The following is an 18,589-nucleotide window of genomic DNA, read 5'->3' on the forward strand; positions in this document are numbered from 1 at the left end:
ATTCTAATGTGAGGCCTTACTCTTTAAGCTATATAGGTGTTAAGAATTATAGGTCTGCTGGGCGGTGGTGGCACATGCCTTTAATCCCACCCCTCGGGGAGGCAGAGACAAAGAAGAAACCTAAAGGAATATTTAGTCGACTCTTTTTAGCATAGAGAACAGAATGTTTATTTGGGTTTTGAAGGAGTCCAAGGTCAACAGACTAGTCACTAGGTGATGGGGTCACAGCTTTAGTCCCAGACATCTTACCTGACAGGTTCCCCTGGGGACACAGTCTGATAGCTCCCTACCTCTGGGCAGTAGACTCTCTATCCCAGGACGACTCTGCAGGAACTGTGAGCATGGCCTGAGAATCTGAGAAAGACCCAAACCCACAGATGCCAGCCTGTGGGGCCCTAAGATCAGTGGTGTCCCCTCCTTCTTGCTCATTTAGATACCACCCCTTCTCTCGTCCCCCTGGAGACTGTGTGTTAATCTGCAGAGCGAGAACATGCCCACTGGTGCTAACACTGAGACCACGGGGAAGGAAAGAGCTCTTTATTGCAGGTGTGGCCTCCTGGTGTCTTCCAGCATGGCATTCTGTCTTCTGGGCTCAGGTATGGCAGTGGTTACAGTGGTCACATTAGGGACTGGCTCAGACGCCATCAGACAGAGTTCTCAATCAGTTCTCCTGAACCCTGGAAGGCAAAGGCGGCAGGATGATATAGGATCCTTCAGGCAGTCAAGTCCTGTCCCCACCACCACCTCAAATGCCCAAACAACATAGGGAAGGTGGTATGTGGTCCTCCCTGAAGGCACTGTGGGTCCCCGTGGTCCCTAGTTGTGGAGGTATTACCCCCTACCTCACCCCCAGCACAGAGACACACTATCCCTGACTGGCTTCCAGACTCTGAGGCACAACAGCACCAAATGCAAAGTTGCTGGGCTGTTAGTCAAAGACAATGGATGGGAGTATGGCTCTGTAGCAGAGCAGTTTCTTAGCATATGTGAAGTCTTGGGTCCCATCCTAGCCACACACACACATACACGCACATGCACACACTGAGACACATACACACGCACGCACACACTGAGACACACACACACATACACACTCAGGCACACATGTGCACTCACAGAGACTCTACTTTAGCCCAAGCTATGTCAAAGGCAACTACAAAGCTACTTAACACAGCCAGGGAGGAAGTAGAGTTTGGGGAGTGCAGGCTCCTTGCTTTCCTTCAGTGTTTATGCTTACAGCCCTCTGCACCCTTCCTTACTTGATGGGCTGCCTCATGCAGTAAAATTATACCAATTTTCCAGTAGAGAAACCCAAGGCTCAAAGAGGCTACGGACAGCTGGACTGTGGCTTGACTAGCGTGTTGCGGGGCTTGGGCTCCATTGCCAGCACAGAAAAGGGCTGTCTGGGGTCACCGAACAGAGGCAGAACCTGAGCTTCAGCCTCCTGCCTCCAGGACTGTCCCTAGACAGCAGTCCTCTTTCAGAGAAGAAAGCCCCAATCAGGAGAGTTCGGATCTGGTGTGTGCAGCACCATTACCTGGCAGCCTGAACTTCTGCAGGAGGGGAATGAAGCCCTGAAGTACGCTGTGGATCCGGTACACTGCTCAGAAGCAAGGGGAGATGCTGGTCAGGATGGTGACCCCTCAAGGGCCCCAGGGTCAGGCTCACTCCCTGCTGTCCCAGGACCGGGGCACACCCCACGCAAACAAAGCCCTAACATGCAATTTTAGGCTAACGTCAATAACAGTGCTGTGGCTATTACACGGAAAAGAGTCACAGGCAGTAATAACAGGGACAGGAAACCCAGCGACCTTGATGCCTGGCTCCCCTCGCTTGTTTTCAGTATCTGAGGAGCTATGCGTGTTTGCTACTTTAAACTGTTTTTGTGGGACTGCCCCCCTTTTTTCCACAAGGTTCTGCCAAGGACCTCTCACTGACCTCACATGCGGTCAGGAAGAAAACAAAAACATCAGGAATTGATTTAAAAAAAAAAAAAGTTTAGATCAAGTGTGATGGCCAGCCACCACCCCTCCCTCTAGGAGCCTTGCAGGTCTGTGGAGCTTTCCCGAAGCTTACCCAGCCCGAAGTAGATGCCGATGGTCTCCAGGGAGGCGAAGGTGAGCAGGCCGACCCCGAGGGACATGAACCAGTCTTCAAAGGCAGCAGGGAAAGAACAGTGAAGTGAGCCTTTGGGCTGTAGGTCAACACCCTGTCCTCTCATGCAGCCACTTCCCAGGTCCCCAGGGAGGCTCACCTGCGTAGTAGTGATAGCACACCAGCAAGGCTCCAATGGCAAAGCAGAGGAGGACGAAATGGAAAAACTCATCTACAAGAAAGGGTGGAGGCTGGTTCTCTCTCTCTCTCTCTCTCTCTCTCTCTCTCTCTCTCTCTCTTTCTCTCCTCTATGCAGCCCAAGATTACCTTCAATTTAGAATTCTTCTGCTTCAACCTTCAGAGTACGAGGGTTACAGGTGTCTGCTACAACCCCATGCCTGTTCTCTTGGTTTATGTGTGTGTTGTTCCTGTAACCCTGAAAAACTTGAAACTCTCTGTGTAGACCAAGCTGGCCTTGATATCACAGATCTGCCTCTGCCTCCAGAGTACGAGGATTAAAGACATGCACCACGATGCACAGCTATTTATTTATCTATTTGTTTGTTTGTTTGTCTGTCTGTCTGTTTGAGACAATGTTCCACTGTGTCACCCTGGCTGTCTTAGAGCTCATAGAAGTCTAACTGCCTCTACCAGCCTAGTGCTGGGATTAAAGTGTGTGCCACTATGCCCAACTGCTCTACTTTTTATTTTATTTGTGTGGGGGTGCATGCTTGCCCCCACATAAGCTTGCATCAAGTAGCCACCGATGTCAGAAGGGTGACTCAGATCCCTTGGAGCTGACATTTGTGAGGACCTGATATGAGTGCTGGGATCCAAACTCCAGTCCTCTGACAAAGAGGAAATGCATTTGACTGCTGGGCCAAGAAGAGGATCCAGCCTCTTCTTGTTTTAAAAATGACGGTGCTTCTGCTCCTGACCAACCAGGGTTAAATAGCACCCCAGGAGTCCCTTTTTGTGCCCTATCTCTCTTCGTTATTTTTGGAACATGCACAGCCATGCAGCTTGGGCTTTATCTCTGTGTTTATTGTCCCCTGCTCCCTGGGCTCTAAGTCTTTGAGAAGGAGAATCCCAGTCAGCTTCCTGCCCAAGGAAACTCAGCAGCTAGAACAGCCACACACGGTGCTCGGGAGCTCATTTGTTGAGTGAGCATTAAAAACAATTGTGAAACATGCAAAGGCACTGAGTGCAAAGCTCTGAGGCTAACAGGCGTGAGAGAGGTCGGACCTTGGGATTCTGGGCACTGAGGGAGGGATGTCACCAGGGTCAATAGTGGTCTCCTGCTTTCTCAGACAAGGGGAATACAAAAGAGAGTTAAGGAAAGTCAGGAATGGTGCTGCACACTTATGACCCAGTAATGGGGAGGCTGAGGACAAAGGACGCAAGTTTGAGGTCAGTCTGGGTTACATAGACAGAATAAAACACTGCCTCCCACACACTAAACAAAGAGAAAGTCAACCTAGACCAGAGCTAGCAAACCCTGCTGCCTGGGGAAGGGTCTTTCTCAGAGGAAATGAGCAAGGTCAAGACTGAATCAAAGGCTCCAGATTCCAAAGGCAGAGGGATTGCCTTCTTCCTTTGGGGCATAATACGCCCTACCACTCTCAAAACAAGGCAGACGTGGCCTGTACTTTGAGACTCTGGGTTTCCGTCCAATGAGCCCTTGATACCCTATCCCCACCCTCAGCCAAACAGTGTGCTATGGTGGTCAGGGACCAAGACTAAGAAAGGGCATAAGCCCAGGGCTCTCATTTCCTGAAAAATGGGAATGTCGGGGGAGCTTTGGAAGTAACTCAAGCTTTTTCTAAAACAACTACCATTTGCTTAATCAGAAAACATGGGGGGGGGGGGGCTGGAGAGATGGCTCAGAGGCTAAGAGCACTGACCGCTCTTCTGGAGGTCCTGAGTTCAATTCCCAGCAGCCCACAGGGTGGCTCACAACCATCTGTAATGAGATCTGGCGCCCTCTTCTGGCCTGAAGGCATACATGGAGGCTGAACACTGTGTACATAATAAATAAATAAATCTTTGAAACAAACAAACAAAAAAATCAGAAAACATGGTGAGGAACCGGAGAGTTAGTTCAGCAGTGAGTACTGCTATTGCAGAAACCCAAGTTCGATTCACACCACCCATCCCTACCAGCCTCCAGCCAGACATCTGTAACTCTAGCTCCGGGGGCTCTGACACCCTCTTCTGACCTCCTTGGACACAGGCACTCATATAAATATTTTTCTTAATCTTATAAACAAATCAAAAACCAAGGTCTCCCTTTCCTACTCTCACGGTCTTCCAGGAAGTCTTCATGGAGTCAGGCTTGGAGCAGAGGAAGGCCTGAAGCTCTCATCACTTCTCCAGTGGAACTTCATGAACCCCACAGCCTAACTATGCCCCGCTACAGGGCATGAGAAACATTTATCATCTCACCGTGTTTTCATGCATAGCAAAGGGAGTGTAAGACTGACTGTCAAGCCCAGGGCATTCCACTTCATTAGCTGTCAGGCCCCCACCAACCATGCGCTCTGTTTCTACATGAAGAGATAGGCATCGCTGCTTGTACCTCGCCCCCACACCCCCAGGTGACTAGAGCTGAGGACTTTGCTAACTGTGAGGTCCTTGGCAGAGCGGACTGGGGTTACCATCATTCTAGCTGCCAGTCATCAAACACACACAGAAATCTGGACCAGCTAGGTGAGCACCGACTTCCTTACCGTCTTTCTTTATGTTCAGCCTTGTTAACTGAGAGGCCTCCACTTCTCCTTAAGAGAGAAAAAGAGAGAGATGTGCTTTGTAGATTGCTGCTCTGGCCTTAGAGACTTGATTGCTGGGTGTATGTGGATCAGACAGTTCTCACAGCAGGAGCAAGAGGCAGGACCCTGAAGGTAGGAGTGGCTGTCCCTAGGACCCTCACTGACTTCCTCATCCCCCTGCAGGCCAAGCCCTGTTCTTCCTTCCATTTCCCCTCTGATGGAGACTTCTTTTCGAATCATGGGAGTGTTGACACAGGCTCCAACACTAGAACTGGCCCACTCTCTCAGGCCATTTGTGGTCCTTTCTGGCCCCTCTGGAATCCAAACAGCTTCCTGTTGTTCTTGGAGCTTATATATTTACCCCCCGTTGAGCCGGAACCTCTCCTTCGGAGTCCTAGAAATGAGAAACTCAATGTTAGTGCCAGGTTGGCCAAAGCTCCTTGCCAGTGGCTTTCACCCCTGTGACTAGTCACCCGGAGGTGACTAAGAAAAGACTCTAGGTAATTTTCCCGCCATGGGATCCAAGGGACCTTTCCTTGGCTGATGTCTGCTTCCTCTTGCCTGGACCCCCATGCCAACATCCCACAACTCCTCTCCTGCCCGTTGCATGCAGCCAGGTCCCTGCAGTTCCCTGGAGTTCCCGCGTCTCAGTCATGACCCTGAGAGACATCACTCAGCTCCAGGATCCTTGACCCCCTCCACTTCCTGGCGACTCACCTGACTCCCCAGCAAGCACCATTTCCCCAGCAGCACCTGCACGGGAGGAGAATCAGTGAGCACACACATGATGGTGCTCTCCTGGGAAGGAGCGCTATGGAGGAAGGTAGGCTACGTGGAGACTTACACTGATCTGGTATAGGCTGGATAGGGACTGGAGCAGACAAAGGGTTCCTGCTCCATCTAATTGGCAGTTACCCCATCATGTCAAGTCGTGGAAAGCTAGTACTTTTTTCTTAAAACAAAGCAAAATAGTGACTGGAGAGATGGTGGAGAGTACTAGATGCTCACAACTTCCTGTAGTACCAGCTTCAGGGGATCTGATGCCCTCTGCTGGCCTCTTCTGGCACTGCACTCATATGCCTAAACCCACACTCAGACACATACATACAAAAATGTGGTACAGGAGAAATAGCTCCTCTTTCAGAGGACCTGGATTTGGTCCCCACCCTCATGGCAGCTCTAATCTGTTTGTAACTCTTAATTCTAAGAGATCCAACTTCCTTTTCTAGCCTCCACAGGCATCCACATAGTACACAGACATACATGTAGGCAAAACACTCAAACACAAAATAAAATAAATCTTTAAAATAAAGAAAAAATGAAAATCTTTCTAAAGTCAAAACAACAAAATCCTTTAGTTCAGTCTCTAGTGTTCAAATAAATGAATAAATAAATTCAGATAAGGAAATAAGACAACACAAAGATCATCCACAGTGCCCGTGCTCAGAGGCAGCCATGTGCTATAGTCTAATATGTACAGTGTGGATCTTCCCACTCTGAGTGTACCCAAGTTTCTTGCTGTTTCTCTGGTCATCACCAGGAGTTGGGGGTTAGGCGGGTATTGGGGAACTGACTCTCTCACTGGGTAGTGTGCCTCTGGGAGCTCTTTGATGAACTGAGTCCGCAGACTTTCCTGCTCCATTGCAGTGCTGCTGACCAAAGCCCCTGTTGCTTACACTCATCGCCGTGTTTTCTGCACCATCACACAGGGCTCTGGGAAACAGTTCATAAATGGGGATGCGGGATCTGAGCCTTTCTTAAACAGTGCAGGGTTCCAAGAGAGGGAATGGGTCACACCCATTTTGCTGATGGTAAAACTAGAGCCCAGATCTGTGGGTGACCAGTCAACACCACGCTGAAAGTCAGGGCTCCAGTCAGCAGTGAAGACTGACTGTCCTCGAATCGCTGTAATCAGGGCAGAGGGCACCCCAGTGCCGCCTGGATTGCTACAGCCTGGCTACCTGTCTATCTGCTTGGGAGTCTTCGGATCATGAGACTCCGCCCCTTGTCCTGCCCACCGGTCCTCAACCCTCATGATTCTCTTCCCCAAAGCCAGGGGACAAGCCATCACCTCCATAGAGCTGGAGCTCATCCTTCAGCACCTCCAGGTCCCCGTGGTCAGCACCTGTGGGGACAAACCTTGGTAACTCTCCCCAGTGTCCGAGCGCCACCTCCCTCCTCCCACACCTGGTCTCCAAAAGGAAAACAGAATCACAGAACCTTACGCTCAGTGCCCCCGAGGTTACTATGTTCTGATACTGACATGAAACTGTATGTCTGACTGGACCTGAGGCAGTCAAGAGTAGTTAATGCCCGTGGGAGAGATGGCTCAGAGGTTAAGAGTGCTGGCTGATCTGGCAGGACCCAGGCTCAGTTCCCAGCACCCACATGGCAGCTCACAATTTCCTGTAATTCTATTTTCAGGCGATCTGAATCCTCTTCTGGCCTCTGAGGGCATAGGCATGTACATGGTACATATACATACAGGCAAGCAAAACACGCCTACACATAAATAAATTAACCTTTAATTTTTAATAAACTTTATTTTATTTTATTATGTATACAATATTCTGTCTGTGTGTATGCCTGCAGGCCAGAAGAGGGCACCAGACCTCATTACAAATGGTTGTGAGCCACCATGTGGCTGCTGGGAATTGAACTCAGGACCTTTGGAAGAGCAGGCAATGCTCTTAACCACTGAGCCATCTCGCCAGCCCTTAAATTTTATATAATAAGAATACTTGTCATTCATTAATCTCTAAGGTGTGCCAATGGTGCACTAAGTAATTGATATTGAATGTTTCCCTTTGGTTCTCAGCGAAGAGTACGGAGAGGGCACCAGGACACGCCTATCTATCCTGCAGGCAAGGCGGCTGAGGCTCAAAGGTTTGCAGACAGCTCAGGGGGCAGCTTAGGGAAGAGAGTTCGCCTAGCACATTTGAGACACTGATCTGATCCCAGCACAGGGATGTGGGTGATGGAGAGAAAAACAAAAAGTAAAATGATTCTACCAAACGTACAGGTCTCTTGTAGAACCCGAATTCCTGGTGTGCTTTTTTTTTTTTAATTTGTTGTTTTGTTTATTCATCATCATCATCATCATTATGGGCGCTGGAGATCAGGCTTTTGCATGCTAAGCACAGACTCTGCCTTGAGCTACATACCCAGATCCCCGGCTAAATTGTACCTCTAGAAATAGAACCCAGGATCAACTCCAGCATTGTAAGTAGCGTTTACCAAGCACTTTGCACACCAGGCTCTGTAATAGACATTTGTTTATTAATTTCCATTCTTTCCCTGATGCTCCTGTCTTTCCACAACCCTTATTTGTTTATTGTTTGTTTGTTTTGGCAAAAGTAATTTCCCAGGACTAGAAAGATGGCTCAGAGGTTAAGAGCACTGGCTGCTCTTGCAGAGGACCCAGGTTCAGCTCCCAGCCCCCACCCACAAGTTGGCTCAGAACAATCTGTGACTCCAGTTCCAGGGGATCAGATGCCCTCTTCTGGCCTCTATGGGCACCATGCATGCATATGGTACACACACATACATGCAGACAAAACACTCACATAAGTGATACATTTTTCTTTTTCTTTTTCCTTTTCCTTTTATTTTATTTTATTTTTTTTTTTGGTTTTTCGAGACAGGGTTTCTCTGTGGCTTTGAAGCCTGTCCTGGAACTAGCTCTTGTAGACCAGGCTGGCCTCAAACTCACAGAGATCCACCCGAGTACTAGGATTAAAGGCATGCACCACCACCGCCTGGTGACACATTTTTCAAAAAGGGGGGTGGGGTGTTGAGGTTGTAGCTCAATGTAGCTCAGTGGAAAAATACTTGCATGAACCCTGGGTACCATCCTAGTATTGCAATAAATAAATAAATAAATAAATAAATAAATAAACCTCACAACTTCACTATCATAATTACTATCAATATCTTTATGCTAACCTGTTCTGTAAACTATTTTTTTTAATATTTATTTATTTGCGTGGGGGCATGGAGCTCTTGCCACAGTGTGCATGTGGAGGTCAGAGGTCAGCTTTAGAAGTCAGTTCTCTCCTACGTGGGTCCCAGGCATGCAGTTCAGGTCATCAAGCTTGGTGGCAGGTGCCTTTAACCTGCTAAGCCAGCTCACCAGCCCCCTTCTTCCTGTTTTGGGTAAGATGTTTTACACATACATTTGAGGTGAAGTGAGCTCTGTGACTTGCCACTTATCGTGCCAGAGCTAGAGAAATGCTCATCAAACACAAACAAAGCAGGGTGTGGTGGCATACACTCTCCCCAGCACTCAGGGGGCAGAGGCAGAGGATCTATGTGAGTTCGAGGCCAACCTGGTCTATGTAGTAAGTTCTAGAATAGCCAAGGCCACGCAGTGAAACCCTGCCTCAAGACATACAAACCCACAACCATGACTATCACCAAGACGGAGCCCAGCTTTCTGCTTCTGTCTGGCTGTTGTAGCTGTTATAGGGCGTTAGGTAGACTATTTCCTGTTCATATGGTTACAGACAGCACTTTGTGAGAAACCTCCTCACACAGCCCCACTAAGTTCCCCAGTGATCCAAGAAGCAAAGGAAAGGTGGGGAGCCTGCTGCCTACCAGGAGAGCCGTCCCTGTGGGCCTTCCTTCGATGTTCCCTGGGACCTCTGGAGTGCTGGTCTTCATCGCTGCTGTCTGTGAGGAGTAAACACAAGCTGTAGGGCCTCAGGCTGGAAGGAGCCAGGACCACTGTCGCTCTGGTGGATGTTCTGCAGTGATCTCACTTTGCCTGGCTGCAGATTAGAACAGCGGCCCCTAACTTTCTGTGTCACTGTCCTCTTCGTATTTTCTGACTGAACCTTACTGCTTAGGGAAGCTGCTGCCCAGGGAAGCCATCTTATAGAGAGAGAGTCCACCAAGCACAACGGTGTAGCATCTCTGTCCTCGTGACATCATGTGACTCTGGGTGTCTGCTGCTGTGTGTCTACTGGCCTGGAACTCTTTCCCACTTGTCTTCCTGATTGTGAAGCTAAGCTGAGGTCACATGTCCTATAGAAACTGTATTCATGTTGCGCAGACCCCCATTGGCCTTCCCCTCCCCCCCTGGGATTTCTATGGCTCTAGCTGCCTTGTTCCTGAGTCAGTCACCAGGAGGGCTGGAGGATTTCTGTCCCTCCACCCACCTGAGCCCCTGAAGGTCACAGTCCCCCCTCTTCCGTAGTCTCAGGCTGCCTAACCTGGAGCAGGAGGCTGAAGGGCCGTAAAGTGTGGCTGAGCTGTGTCTATCTTAGACTAGTCAGTGGTCTAAGAATTCAGAGCCAGGAGTTCCTGGCAGCAGGACATTCTCTCAGAACTACACAGATGGCCTCAGATGAGTTCCCTCCGTGTGCTTAGGGACTTCCTGATCAATTGTGGATTCATTAAAATTCCAGGAAGTCCATCAGCTGTGCTTCCAAATCAGTGTTCATGTAATTTTAGCTGACACAGAAGAGCCGGCTGGCAATATGGTCCCTTGCTATGCACGGGACAAGGTTCTAAGACTTGCCGCACACACCAAAATCCACAGACACGCCAGTCCCTTATACACGACATCGTAGTATTTGCATAGACACTGTACGTGTCCTCTTGTGCTGTTTTTCTTAACTTAAAAAATATTTATTTATATTTGGTCAGGGAAGCACATGCTACAGCATATGTGTAGACGTTCAGAGGACAACTTTCTTTTTTTAAAATATCTTATTAAAACTATTTATTTATTTTATGTGCATTGGTGGTTTGCCTGCACATATGTCTGTGTGAGGGTGTCAGATCCCCCCTGGAATTGGAATTACAGACAGTTGTGAGCTGTCATGTGGGTGCTGGGAATCGAACCCAGGACCTCTGGAAGAGCAGCCAGTACTTTTAATCACTGAGCCATCTCCCCAGCCCCAGAGTACAACTTTCTATAGCTGTTTTTCTCCTTTCACCATGTGGGTCATGTGGGTCCTAGGGACTGAACTCAGGTGTTCGGCTTGGCAGCAAGCACCTTCACCCACTGAGCCGTCTTGCCGACCCCCCTTTGTTATTTAAAGCACCTCTAGATTGCTTGTGATATTTACTACAATGTGAATGCTACATAATTCATACTTGGTGTTGTTAGTAATATGATAACTAAACAGCCATCTGTGTTCAGTATAGGCACAGTTTGTCTGTTTTTCACCCCTTGGTTGGCTGGATCCGAGCATGCGGAGTCCATGGATACGGAAGACTGACTGCAAATCAAGCTAACAGATGTGCGTTGATCTTAATGAATAAGATGTGGGTGACTTTATCCTCACCCCTTTTACTTTTGAGACAGGGTCTCATCATCTAGTCCTGGCTGGTCTAGAACTCACTGTAGAGCAGAATGGCCTCGGATTTGTGGCAATCTTCCTGCCTCTGTTTTCTGAGTGTTGGGATCACAGGCATGTGCCATCACCTCTGTTGTGCGCTCCCCTTTCCCTCCCACCTTTAAGCTCTGTCCTATTTTCTCAGTCCAGACTCAAGCACGATAAACAAAGAGACAACAATCAGAAAACAAATGAAAGCTACAGGAAGAAAGCAGCGAGGCCTCAAAAACTCAGTTTGAGGTCTGAAACTGTGGCTACCTCCCGTGGCTTGGGGTGCATCCACAATTCCAAAAACGGCACGAGACCCAGGCTCCCTCAGAGACTCCAGGTTACTGAGGACCTACTATCCTCCAGACAGGGCTCCAGGCCCTCCAAAAGAGGAGCTGGCCAGAACCTGCTTCTCCACTCTGCACAGCCTCCAGGCTCCTTGCAGGGGCTCTGGACAATGAGGAGGACCCAATTTCCTCCAGATGGGAGCCTGCTCCCCCAGTGGGCTCCAGAATCTCTTCTTGGATGCCTACTGACACGTCTGTCAGCTGTCCCAGACATCAACCTTCATGGGCCACCTCACAGGCTCAGACACGGCATGTCACTACAGACACTGGCCTGGGCTGCTTTGAAAGGAAAAAGAATTTTCAGCCCACAAAGAAAGGGGAACCTTCTAGCAGGCTACCAGATTCAAACACAACAGAGGTCAGACAGAAATCACAGCCACAGGCATCTGGCAGACAACATCACTCACCAGTGGTCCAGAAACCTTCAGGGTGAGGGTCTGGGGGTCTTGGGGATCCAGGACAAGCCCTCAAATGTTGTGCCTGAGTCCAAGGACCCCCAAGAGAACCACCACGGAGCCACACTTCCAATTGAAAAGGCAAGGTTTAGTTTAATAAGTACGGGCTAGCACAGGTCCTCTGCCTCACAGTCTGACACAGCAGATGGAGGGAGAAGGACCCCGTCTACTACTGTAAGGGGTTTATAAAGACAATAACCACAAAACAATTACAAGGTTATAGTCTCAAAATACAAAATTACGTATCCTATATCACAATTGGCTAGGGGTGGGGTAAAGCTCAGCTGTTAGTTCCTGATAGGCTATAAGTATCTAAGGGGGATAGCACAGTCCCCCTACAGATGTCCTCCAGACATCTGCTGACCTGTGCTAACCACGGAGCTGCTTGAAATATTGCCCAGCTGACAGGGGAAGTTGGGTGGGGGAATGGGCTGCAGTCAGCAACTTTATGTAATTTAGGTTTCTCCATTAGCTAATACTTCCCCTAAAGAGGGATCCTACAGCCTTCAGCTCATCCTGGGGGCTGGGGGAGGCCTTCAGCTCTTCCTGCAGCCTTCAGTTTATCCTGGGGGCTGCCCCAAAAGGACCCGGCACAGAAATGGAATCTTTTCTGGCCTTTCAATTTTCTCCTTTTCTTTTTCTTTTGATTTAGCTATTTATTCATGCACTTTACATGTATGGGTGCTCTGTCTTCCCGCACAGCAGAAGAAGGAATCTGATCCCATTACAGATGGTTGTTAGCCACCATGTGGCTGCTGGGAATTGAACTCAGGACCTCTAGGAGAGCAGTCAAGTGCTCTTAACTGCTGAGTTACCCTTCCACCCCCCCATTTCCTTCTTTTCTATATTTTAGAAATATACATTAATTAAAAAGAAAAACAAGGATCTTCATTGCAAAGTATCAAACAATATGAAAAATATAAATAAAATAAAATATACTCCAGATTCTATCAGCCAGGGACAATGTCCATTAACAAGTGATTGACAATTATTTGCCTATGATTTATTCATAACATAAATTTGGGGTTTAAAGGGTATGTTTGTTTATTTTCTGTTTGCTTAGGGCAGAGTCTGTGTAGCCCAGGCTAGTCTGGGACAGCCTGCCCATCATTCTGCCTCTGGCTCCAAAGTGTAGGGATTATAAGTGTATATCACAAATGGATGGATCTAGAAAACATCATATTGAATGAGGTAACCAAGACCCAGAAAGACAAATACCATATGTACTCACTCATAAGTGGCTTTTAGACATAAAACAAAGAAAAACCAGCCTACAATTCACAATCCCAGAAAACCTAGATAACAATGAGGGCCCTAAGAGAGACATATATGGATCCAAACTACTTGGGACGTAGAAAAAGACAAGATCTCCTAAGTAAATTGGAAGCATGGGGACCATGGGCAGGGTAGAAGGGAAGGTGAGAGGGAGGAAGGGGAGCAGAGAAAAATATAGCTCAATAAAAACAATTTTAAAAAGTGTATATCACCGTCCTTGACTTTATTTAGTGGTTAATCATTCAATTAGCCCAGGATAAGTAAGGACGATCGTGCACTTCTGATCCTCCTGCCTCCACTTCCTGGGTGGTAGGACTATAGATGTGCATCATCACACCAGGTTTGTGCTGTGCTGGGGGTGGAAGCCAGGGCTTTGTGCTAAACAAGAACCCTACCAGCAGAGCGACACCCTCAGCCTAAACCTAGGAATTGTAAGCTCCTATCGTGTAAAATAGATCACAGTGCTGAAGCTCCAATTAAGCAAGCAGAGAACCTACTCCCACACACTCCCCAGTCCCAGAAAGACCTCCAAGTTTGTTACTGAGCTTTCTTAAAGCAGGTCACATAGCCGCCCAGGGCTTCACCTGTAAAATGAGACTACCAATAGTATTATATCTTCCTTAATGGGGTCCTGCAAGAATGGGTTGAGTTCACACATGTAAACTACTTGGAAGAGTACCTGGTAGTAACCACTCAATAAATGATAGCTTCAATGTGGTTATAAATTCAGCCTTAGTTGGGTGGTGGTGACACACACCTTTAATCTCAGCACTCTGGAGGCAGAGGCAGGCGGACCTCTGTGAGCTCAAGGTCAGCCTGGTCTACAGAGCCTGGTCTAGCGAGTTCCAGGACAGGCTCCAAAGCTGCACAGAGAAACCATGTCTTGTAAAATCAAAAAATAAAAAATAAATTCAACCCTATATGTTTTCTAAATTTATTTCTATGTGTGTGTGTGTGTGTGTGTGTGTGTGTGTGTGTGTTTCTGGGGATGGAACCCAGGGCTCTGTACTTATGAGGCAAGCACTGTACCATCAAGTCATACCCCAGTCCTAAGAATGTTTGCTGTACCTGAGGAGGATGAGGAGGAGGAAGATGAGGAGGAGGAAGAGGAGGATGATGATGAGGAGGAGGAAGACTTGTCTTTCTCAGATCGTTCGTGGGTCTTTTCATCCTGCTTGTGGAACTCTGTCTCTTGGTCTGGAGGTACACAGACAAGGGGGTGAGTGCTTCCTGCCCCCTGCCCCCTCCCTGGCCACAGTAGAGCTTCTCCGTGCAGTACTACTCAGTGAACCAATGGGTAATACGATTTTGAACATCCAAGTCCAATGGGAGGTGTCCAAGATCAAGGTTCTTAAAGACCTCTGGGTAGAGGTAGAGGTGTCAAAGATAGCCCTAGGCAAACATTCCTCTGCATACAGACCCTAGAAAAGAGGCTTCTAAGGCCCTTTCCCCCTTGTCCCCGTACCCTCCCCACCTGGAGAACTCCAGACTCAAAGTGGGCACTGGTTCAGCGTTCTCTAAGTCACACAGAGAGGCAACCTGTGGTCAGGTCCTAAACCCTCCCTTTCTCCAAGGACAGACGCATGAGACCCTTCCCAGCTTCTAAAGATGCTCCCTGCTTCCTAAACAAGCCTCCCAGAAACTTCTCAAATTCTGGGGAGCAACTGAGTACCTGCTCAGCTAGGAAGTGTGGGGAACAGGCACGGGAATGAAAACCATTTTTCTGCTACAGCTTTGATGTGACCATCATGCCACATGGCCTGAGCAGGGACTTTGATGGTCCCAGTCCCACCCAAGCTGGACCCACATCCCCAGAGACAGTGCTCAGAGGATCTGAGAAGGCAAACTCACAGTCCAGATTTTCTGTTTCCCTATGGATTCCACTGCCGTCTTGAGACTGGAAAGAAGATCCTGAAGCCTCCATCACTTTCCCTGGAAAAAGAACAGTTGAGTTGTTAACTTCGCTTTAGTTAATATTCTTCATATGTAAAGAGCTTGGCAAAGGAATAAGGAAAGGAAGGAAGGAAACACACAACATTTGAAGTTATAAGGATTTTTGGTTTTTGCTTGTTTGTTTTCTTTTTTCATTTCTTTTATTTGTTTTATTTTGTTGTTGTTGTTGTTTTTCGAGACAGGGTTTCTCTGTAGCTTTGAAGCCTGTCCTGGAACTAGCTCTTTTAAACCAGGTTGGCCTCGAATTCACAGAGATCCGCCTGCCTCTGCCTCCCGAGTGCTGTGATTAAAGGCATGCACCACCACTGCCTGGCAACAAAACCCCTTTTAAGGTATGCTATTTGTGTTAGTCTTAGGTTTTGGTGTTTTCTTTGTTGTTGTTCAGTTTTGTTTGTTTGTTTTTTGAGACAGGGTTTCTTTGTGTAGCTTTGGAACCTGTCCTGGAACTAGCTCGAACTCACAGAGATCTGCCTGCCTCTGCCTCCCTAGTGCTGGGATTAAAGGCATGCACTGCCACCGCCTGGCAGTCTCTACTTCTTACTTTCTTTTACATTTATTTATATAAAGGTAGAAAAACAACAGGAGCTGCTGGGGAGATGGGTCAACAGTTATGAGTGAGCACTTGTTATAGCTGGGCATGGTGGCACTCAGCAGTCGGGAGGCAGAAGCCAGCGGATCTTTGAGTTTGTGGCCATCCTGGTCTATCTACATAGGGAGTTCTAGGCCAGCCAGAGCTGCATAGTAAGACCTTGTCTCAAAAAAACAAAGTAACAAGAACAAAAAGAACACTTGTTGCTCTTGCAGAGAACCTGGGTTCTGTTCAAAGCACTCACACAGTTGCTCATAATGATCCCTGACTCCAGTTCCATGGGATCCTACTCCATCTTCTGGCCTTGGAGGGGCACTACAGGCAATGATATACAGACACACATGGAGGCATAACACCCATACACATACAATAAATACATTTAAAACAAAAACACAAGCCACCCTGTACCTGTATTACATCACTCATTTACAAAGGGCATGTGTCCACAATTTCCTCTGCACTGCTGACAGACCAGTCAGGTAGGAGCAGGATCAGCCCTCGTCTGTGAATTCCCAGACAATTAAAGATGGTCTTATTTGACCCTTACAGTAATCCTGCAAGGTCAGCTGTTGTGGGATATTTGATCGTACTGTGAAACCTCGAGACTGTGGATCGGGGGTGGAGCCAACGACTAGTTGACAAGAATCAGCCAGAGAGCATGAAGGAGCTTGGAAGAGTTTCTCTGATCTAGCGGGTTTTCACCCCAGTATCTGACTTCCGAGACTTTACTGGTAAATAGAACAACATAGACTGAAAACAGCAGGCAGCTTTGCTATGCATCTATTCGAGGTGTTGGCTCTCAGAGATGATCTCGCACAGGCTGGGACTCGAGAGTTCAAATTCTGTGTCTCACACCTGGAAACAGTGATCAGGGACACAAACTTGTTCATGGGCTACCATGAAGGCAGGTCAGAATATTTATGGGTGGATGGTGAAGACCAACTCAGGAGTTGAGAACTGAGTCCCTTTGGGACAGCATGCTCAGCTTGCCTGAACTGAGAAATCACTAGAGGTCACTAGAGGTGCGTCTGCGGGTGGGGACACAAAAAAATCCAAATGGCTAGAAAAGCAGATTGTGGGGAGGAAATACACGTCACTGGGTCCAACCTCCTGATTTTAGATAATCCAGGAAACTATCAACCAAAGACTACATTTCCCAAGAATCCCTTGAAGTTGGGTGTAGCCATGTGTTCCCTTGCTAGTAGACAGGAGCAGATAGATATAATGGCCTGGTGGGAAATGCTTAGTGGATGTGGGTGATGTGGGTGTAGGAATTCAGACCATTCTGTTTTCACACACACACACACACACACACACACACACACACACACACACACCTGCTACTTAAGTGTTATTGACATGAAAGCAAGTAACTTCCACACACCTTTACTTCATGTTTCAGGTAAGGCTCCTCAGAGGATCTGACATTCCCACAAGATCATGAACCTAGACAAGGCAGGGACTCAGGCTGGTTCCCATTCTCTACATGCACAGGGTGAGGCACAGAGCAAAAGGTGACCGTAAAGACAAGGAGAATGGCAAGGACTATGACAAAGACAAAACAACCCTCAGGGCTGCCAGACAGCCACCACTACCCAGTCAGGGCTCACTGTGATTGTTCCCATTTTATCAGTAAGAATGCCAAGGCACAGAGAAGCTGAGGGACTTGCCAGGCACACATAGCTTGGAAAAGACTGAACAAGGGCTGCTTTTCTGTCCAGGTTGGGAGACTGGAGCCCAGATGGCACTAATGCCCAAACCTGTCACCAGCATCAGGAAAGAAGCCATAAACAGTCACTAGTAGCATTATGAAATTCTGCTACCCTGGCTTAGATTTAGCCACTCCAGACACCAGAGTGAGTGTCCTCATAGGCTGGGGAATTTCCAAGGGCGTGTTTTTGTTTTTCAGAGATGGGATCTTGTTGTATCACCCAGGCTAGTCTTACACTTCTGAGCTCAATCCATCCTCTCCTCTGAGTAGCTGGGTCTGCAGGGGCACATACCAAACCCAGCTTTCTTAGGTAGTATGGTGCTGACCCATCAGAAGGGGCAAATGGAAACTTCTCAGAGGTATTGCCTGAGGTGGAGGTGGCCCTTCCTCTTCTAGTATCTTTGCCCCATCTTCCCCTTATATACTTTCAACTACAAGAAAGCATACACAGTTTTTAAAATCTCACAGCCAAGGTTCTAACTGCAGTGCACTGCCCAACACCTAGAGACACGAGCTCACCAGGAGGCATGCAGGAGGAGCTTGCTGGGAGAAGCCATGGCCTGGGCAGGAGCAGCTCGGTGGTAGAGTGGGCAAAGTCCTGGGTTCCTTGCCGCACCACAGAAACCAAGCCATATAACACATGGCTTCCTTTGAGCTGAAACAGACTTTGGGGAGCTGAGAAAAAGAAGTAAAGAGAGAAAAGGGGAGGAAAGAGAACATAGTGTGTCCCTTTACCTGCAGTACTGAGCTGTGCTGAGTTGTTGTTGTGCTGGGAATCAAACCTAGGACATGCTAAGCAGCTTCTTGGCTACTGAGCGACATCCCAGACCCTACCCATACCCCCTTGTCTGTTTGTTTGGTTTGTTGGTTTTAAGACAAGGTCTTACTATATAGCTCTGGCTGACCCGGAACTCACTATGTAGACTAGGCTGGCCAAGAACTCACAGAGCCGACTGCCTCTGCCTAAGTGCTGGGACTGAAGGCGAGCCCCACCGCACCTAGTTTATTTTGTTGTTGTTGCTACTATTTGTCCAGTTAGGGTCTTCCTATATAGCTCAGGCTGGT

The 18,589-nt window shown here is 48.1% G+C and overlaps 1 protein-coding gene across 2 annotated transcripts; it reads right to left on the bottom strand.

The window, feature by feature from the left end:
* Nucleotides 1-344: 344 nt before the first annotated feature.
* Tmem40 (transmembrane protein 40) lies at nucleotides 345-15,195 on the bottom strand. Of its 2 annotated transcripts, XM_041644508.1 has the most exons (11): nucleotides 15,123-15,195; nucleotides 14,340-14,468; nucleotides 9,459-9,533; nucleotides 6,934-6,987; nucleotides 5,580-5,615; nucleotides 5,224-5,256; nucleotides 4,824-4,871; nucleotides 2,255-2,326; nucleotides 2,077-2,151; nucleotides 1,538-1,600; nucleotides 345-677 (listed from the first exon to the last, which is right to left on the bottom strand). In XM_041644508.1, exons 1-11 carry the CDS (start codon nucleotides 15,193-15,195, stop codon nucleotides 658-660), a joined length of 678 nt encoding a protein of 225 aa, XP_041500442.1. In that variant the 3' UTR covers nucleotides 345-657. The 2 variants fall into 2 exon arrangements, with proteins under 2 accessions (XP_041500442.1, XP_041500446.1); XM_041644512.1 differs by lacking the exon at nucleotides 9,459-9,533.
* Between the last annotated feature and the right edge of the window lie 3,394 nt (nucleotides 15,196-18,589).

This window comes from Microtus oregoni, unplaced genomic scaffold (genome assembly GCF_018167655.1).
Source record: "Microtus oregoni isolate MIOR12 unplaced genomic scaffold, Mior012 000002F_ref0000024, whole genome shotgun sequence".
Classification (NCBI taxonomy): Eukaryota; Metazoa; Chordata; class Mammalia; order Rodentia; family Cricetidae; genus Microtus; species Microtus oregoni.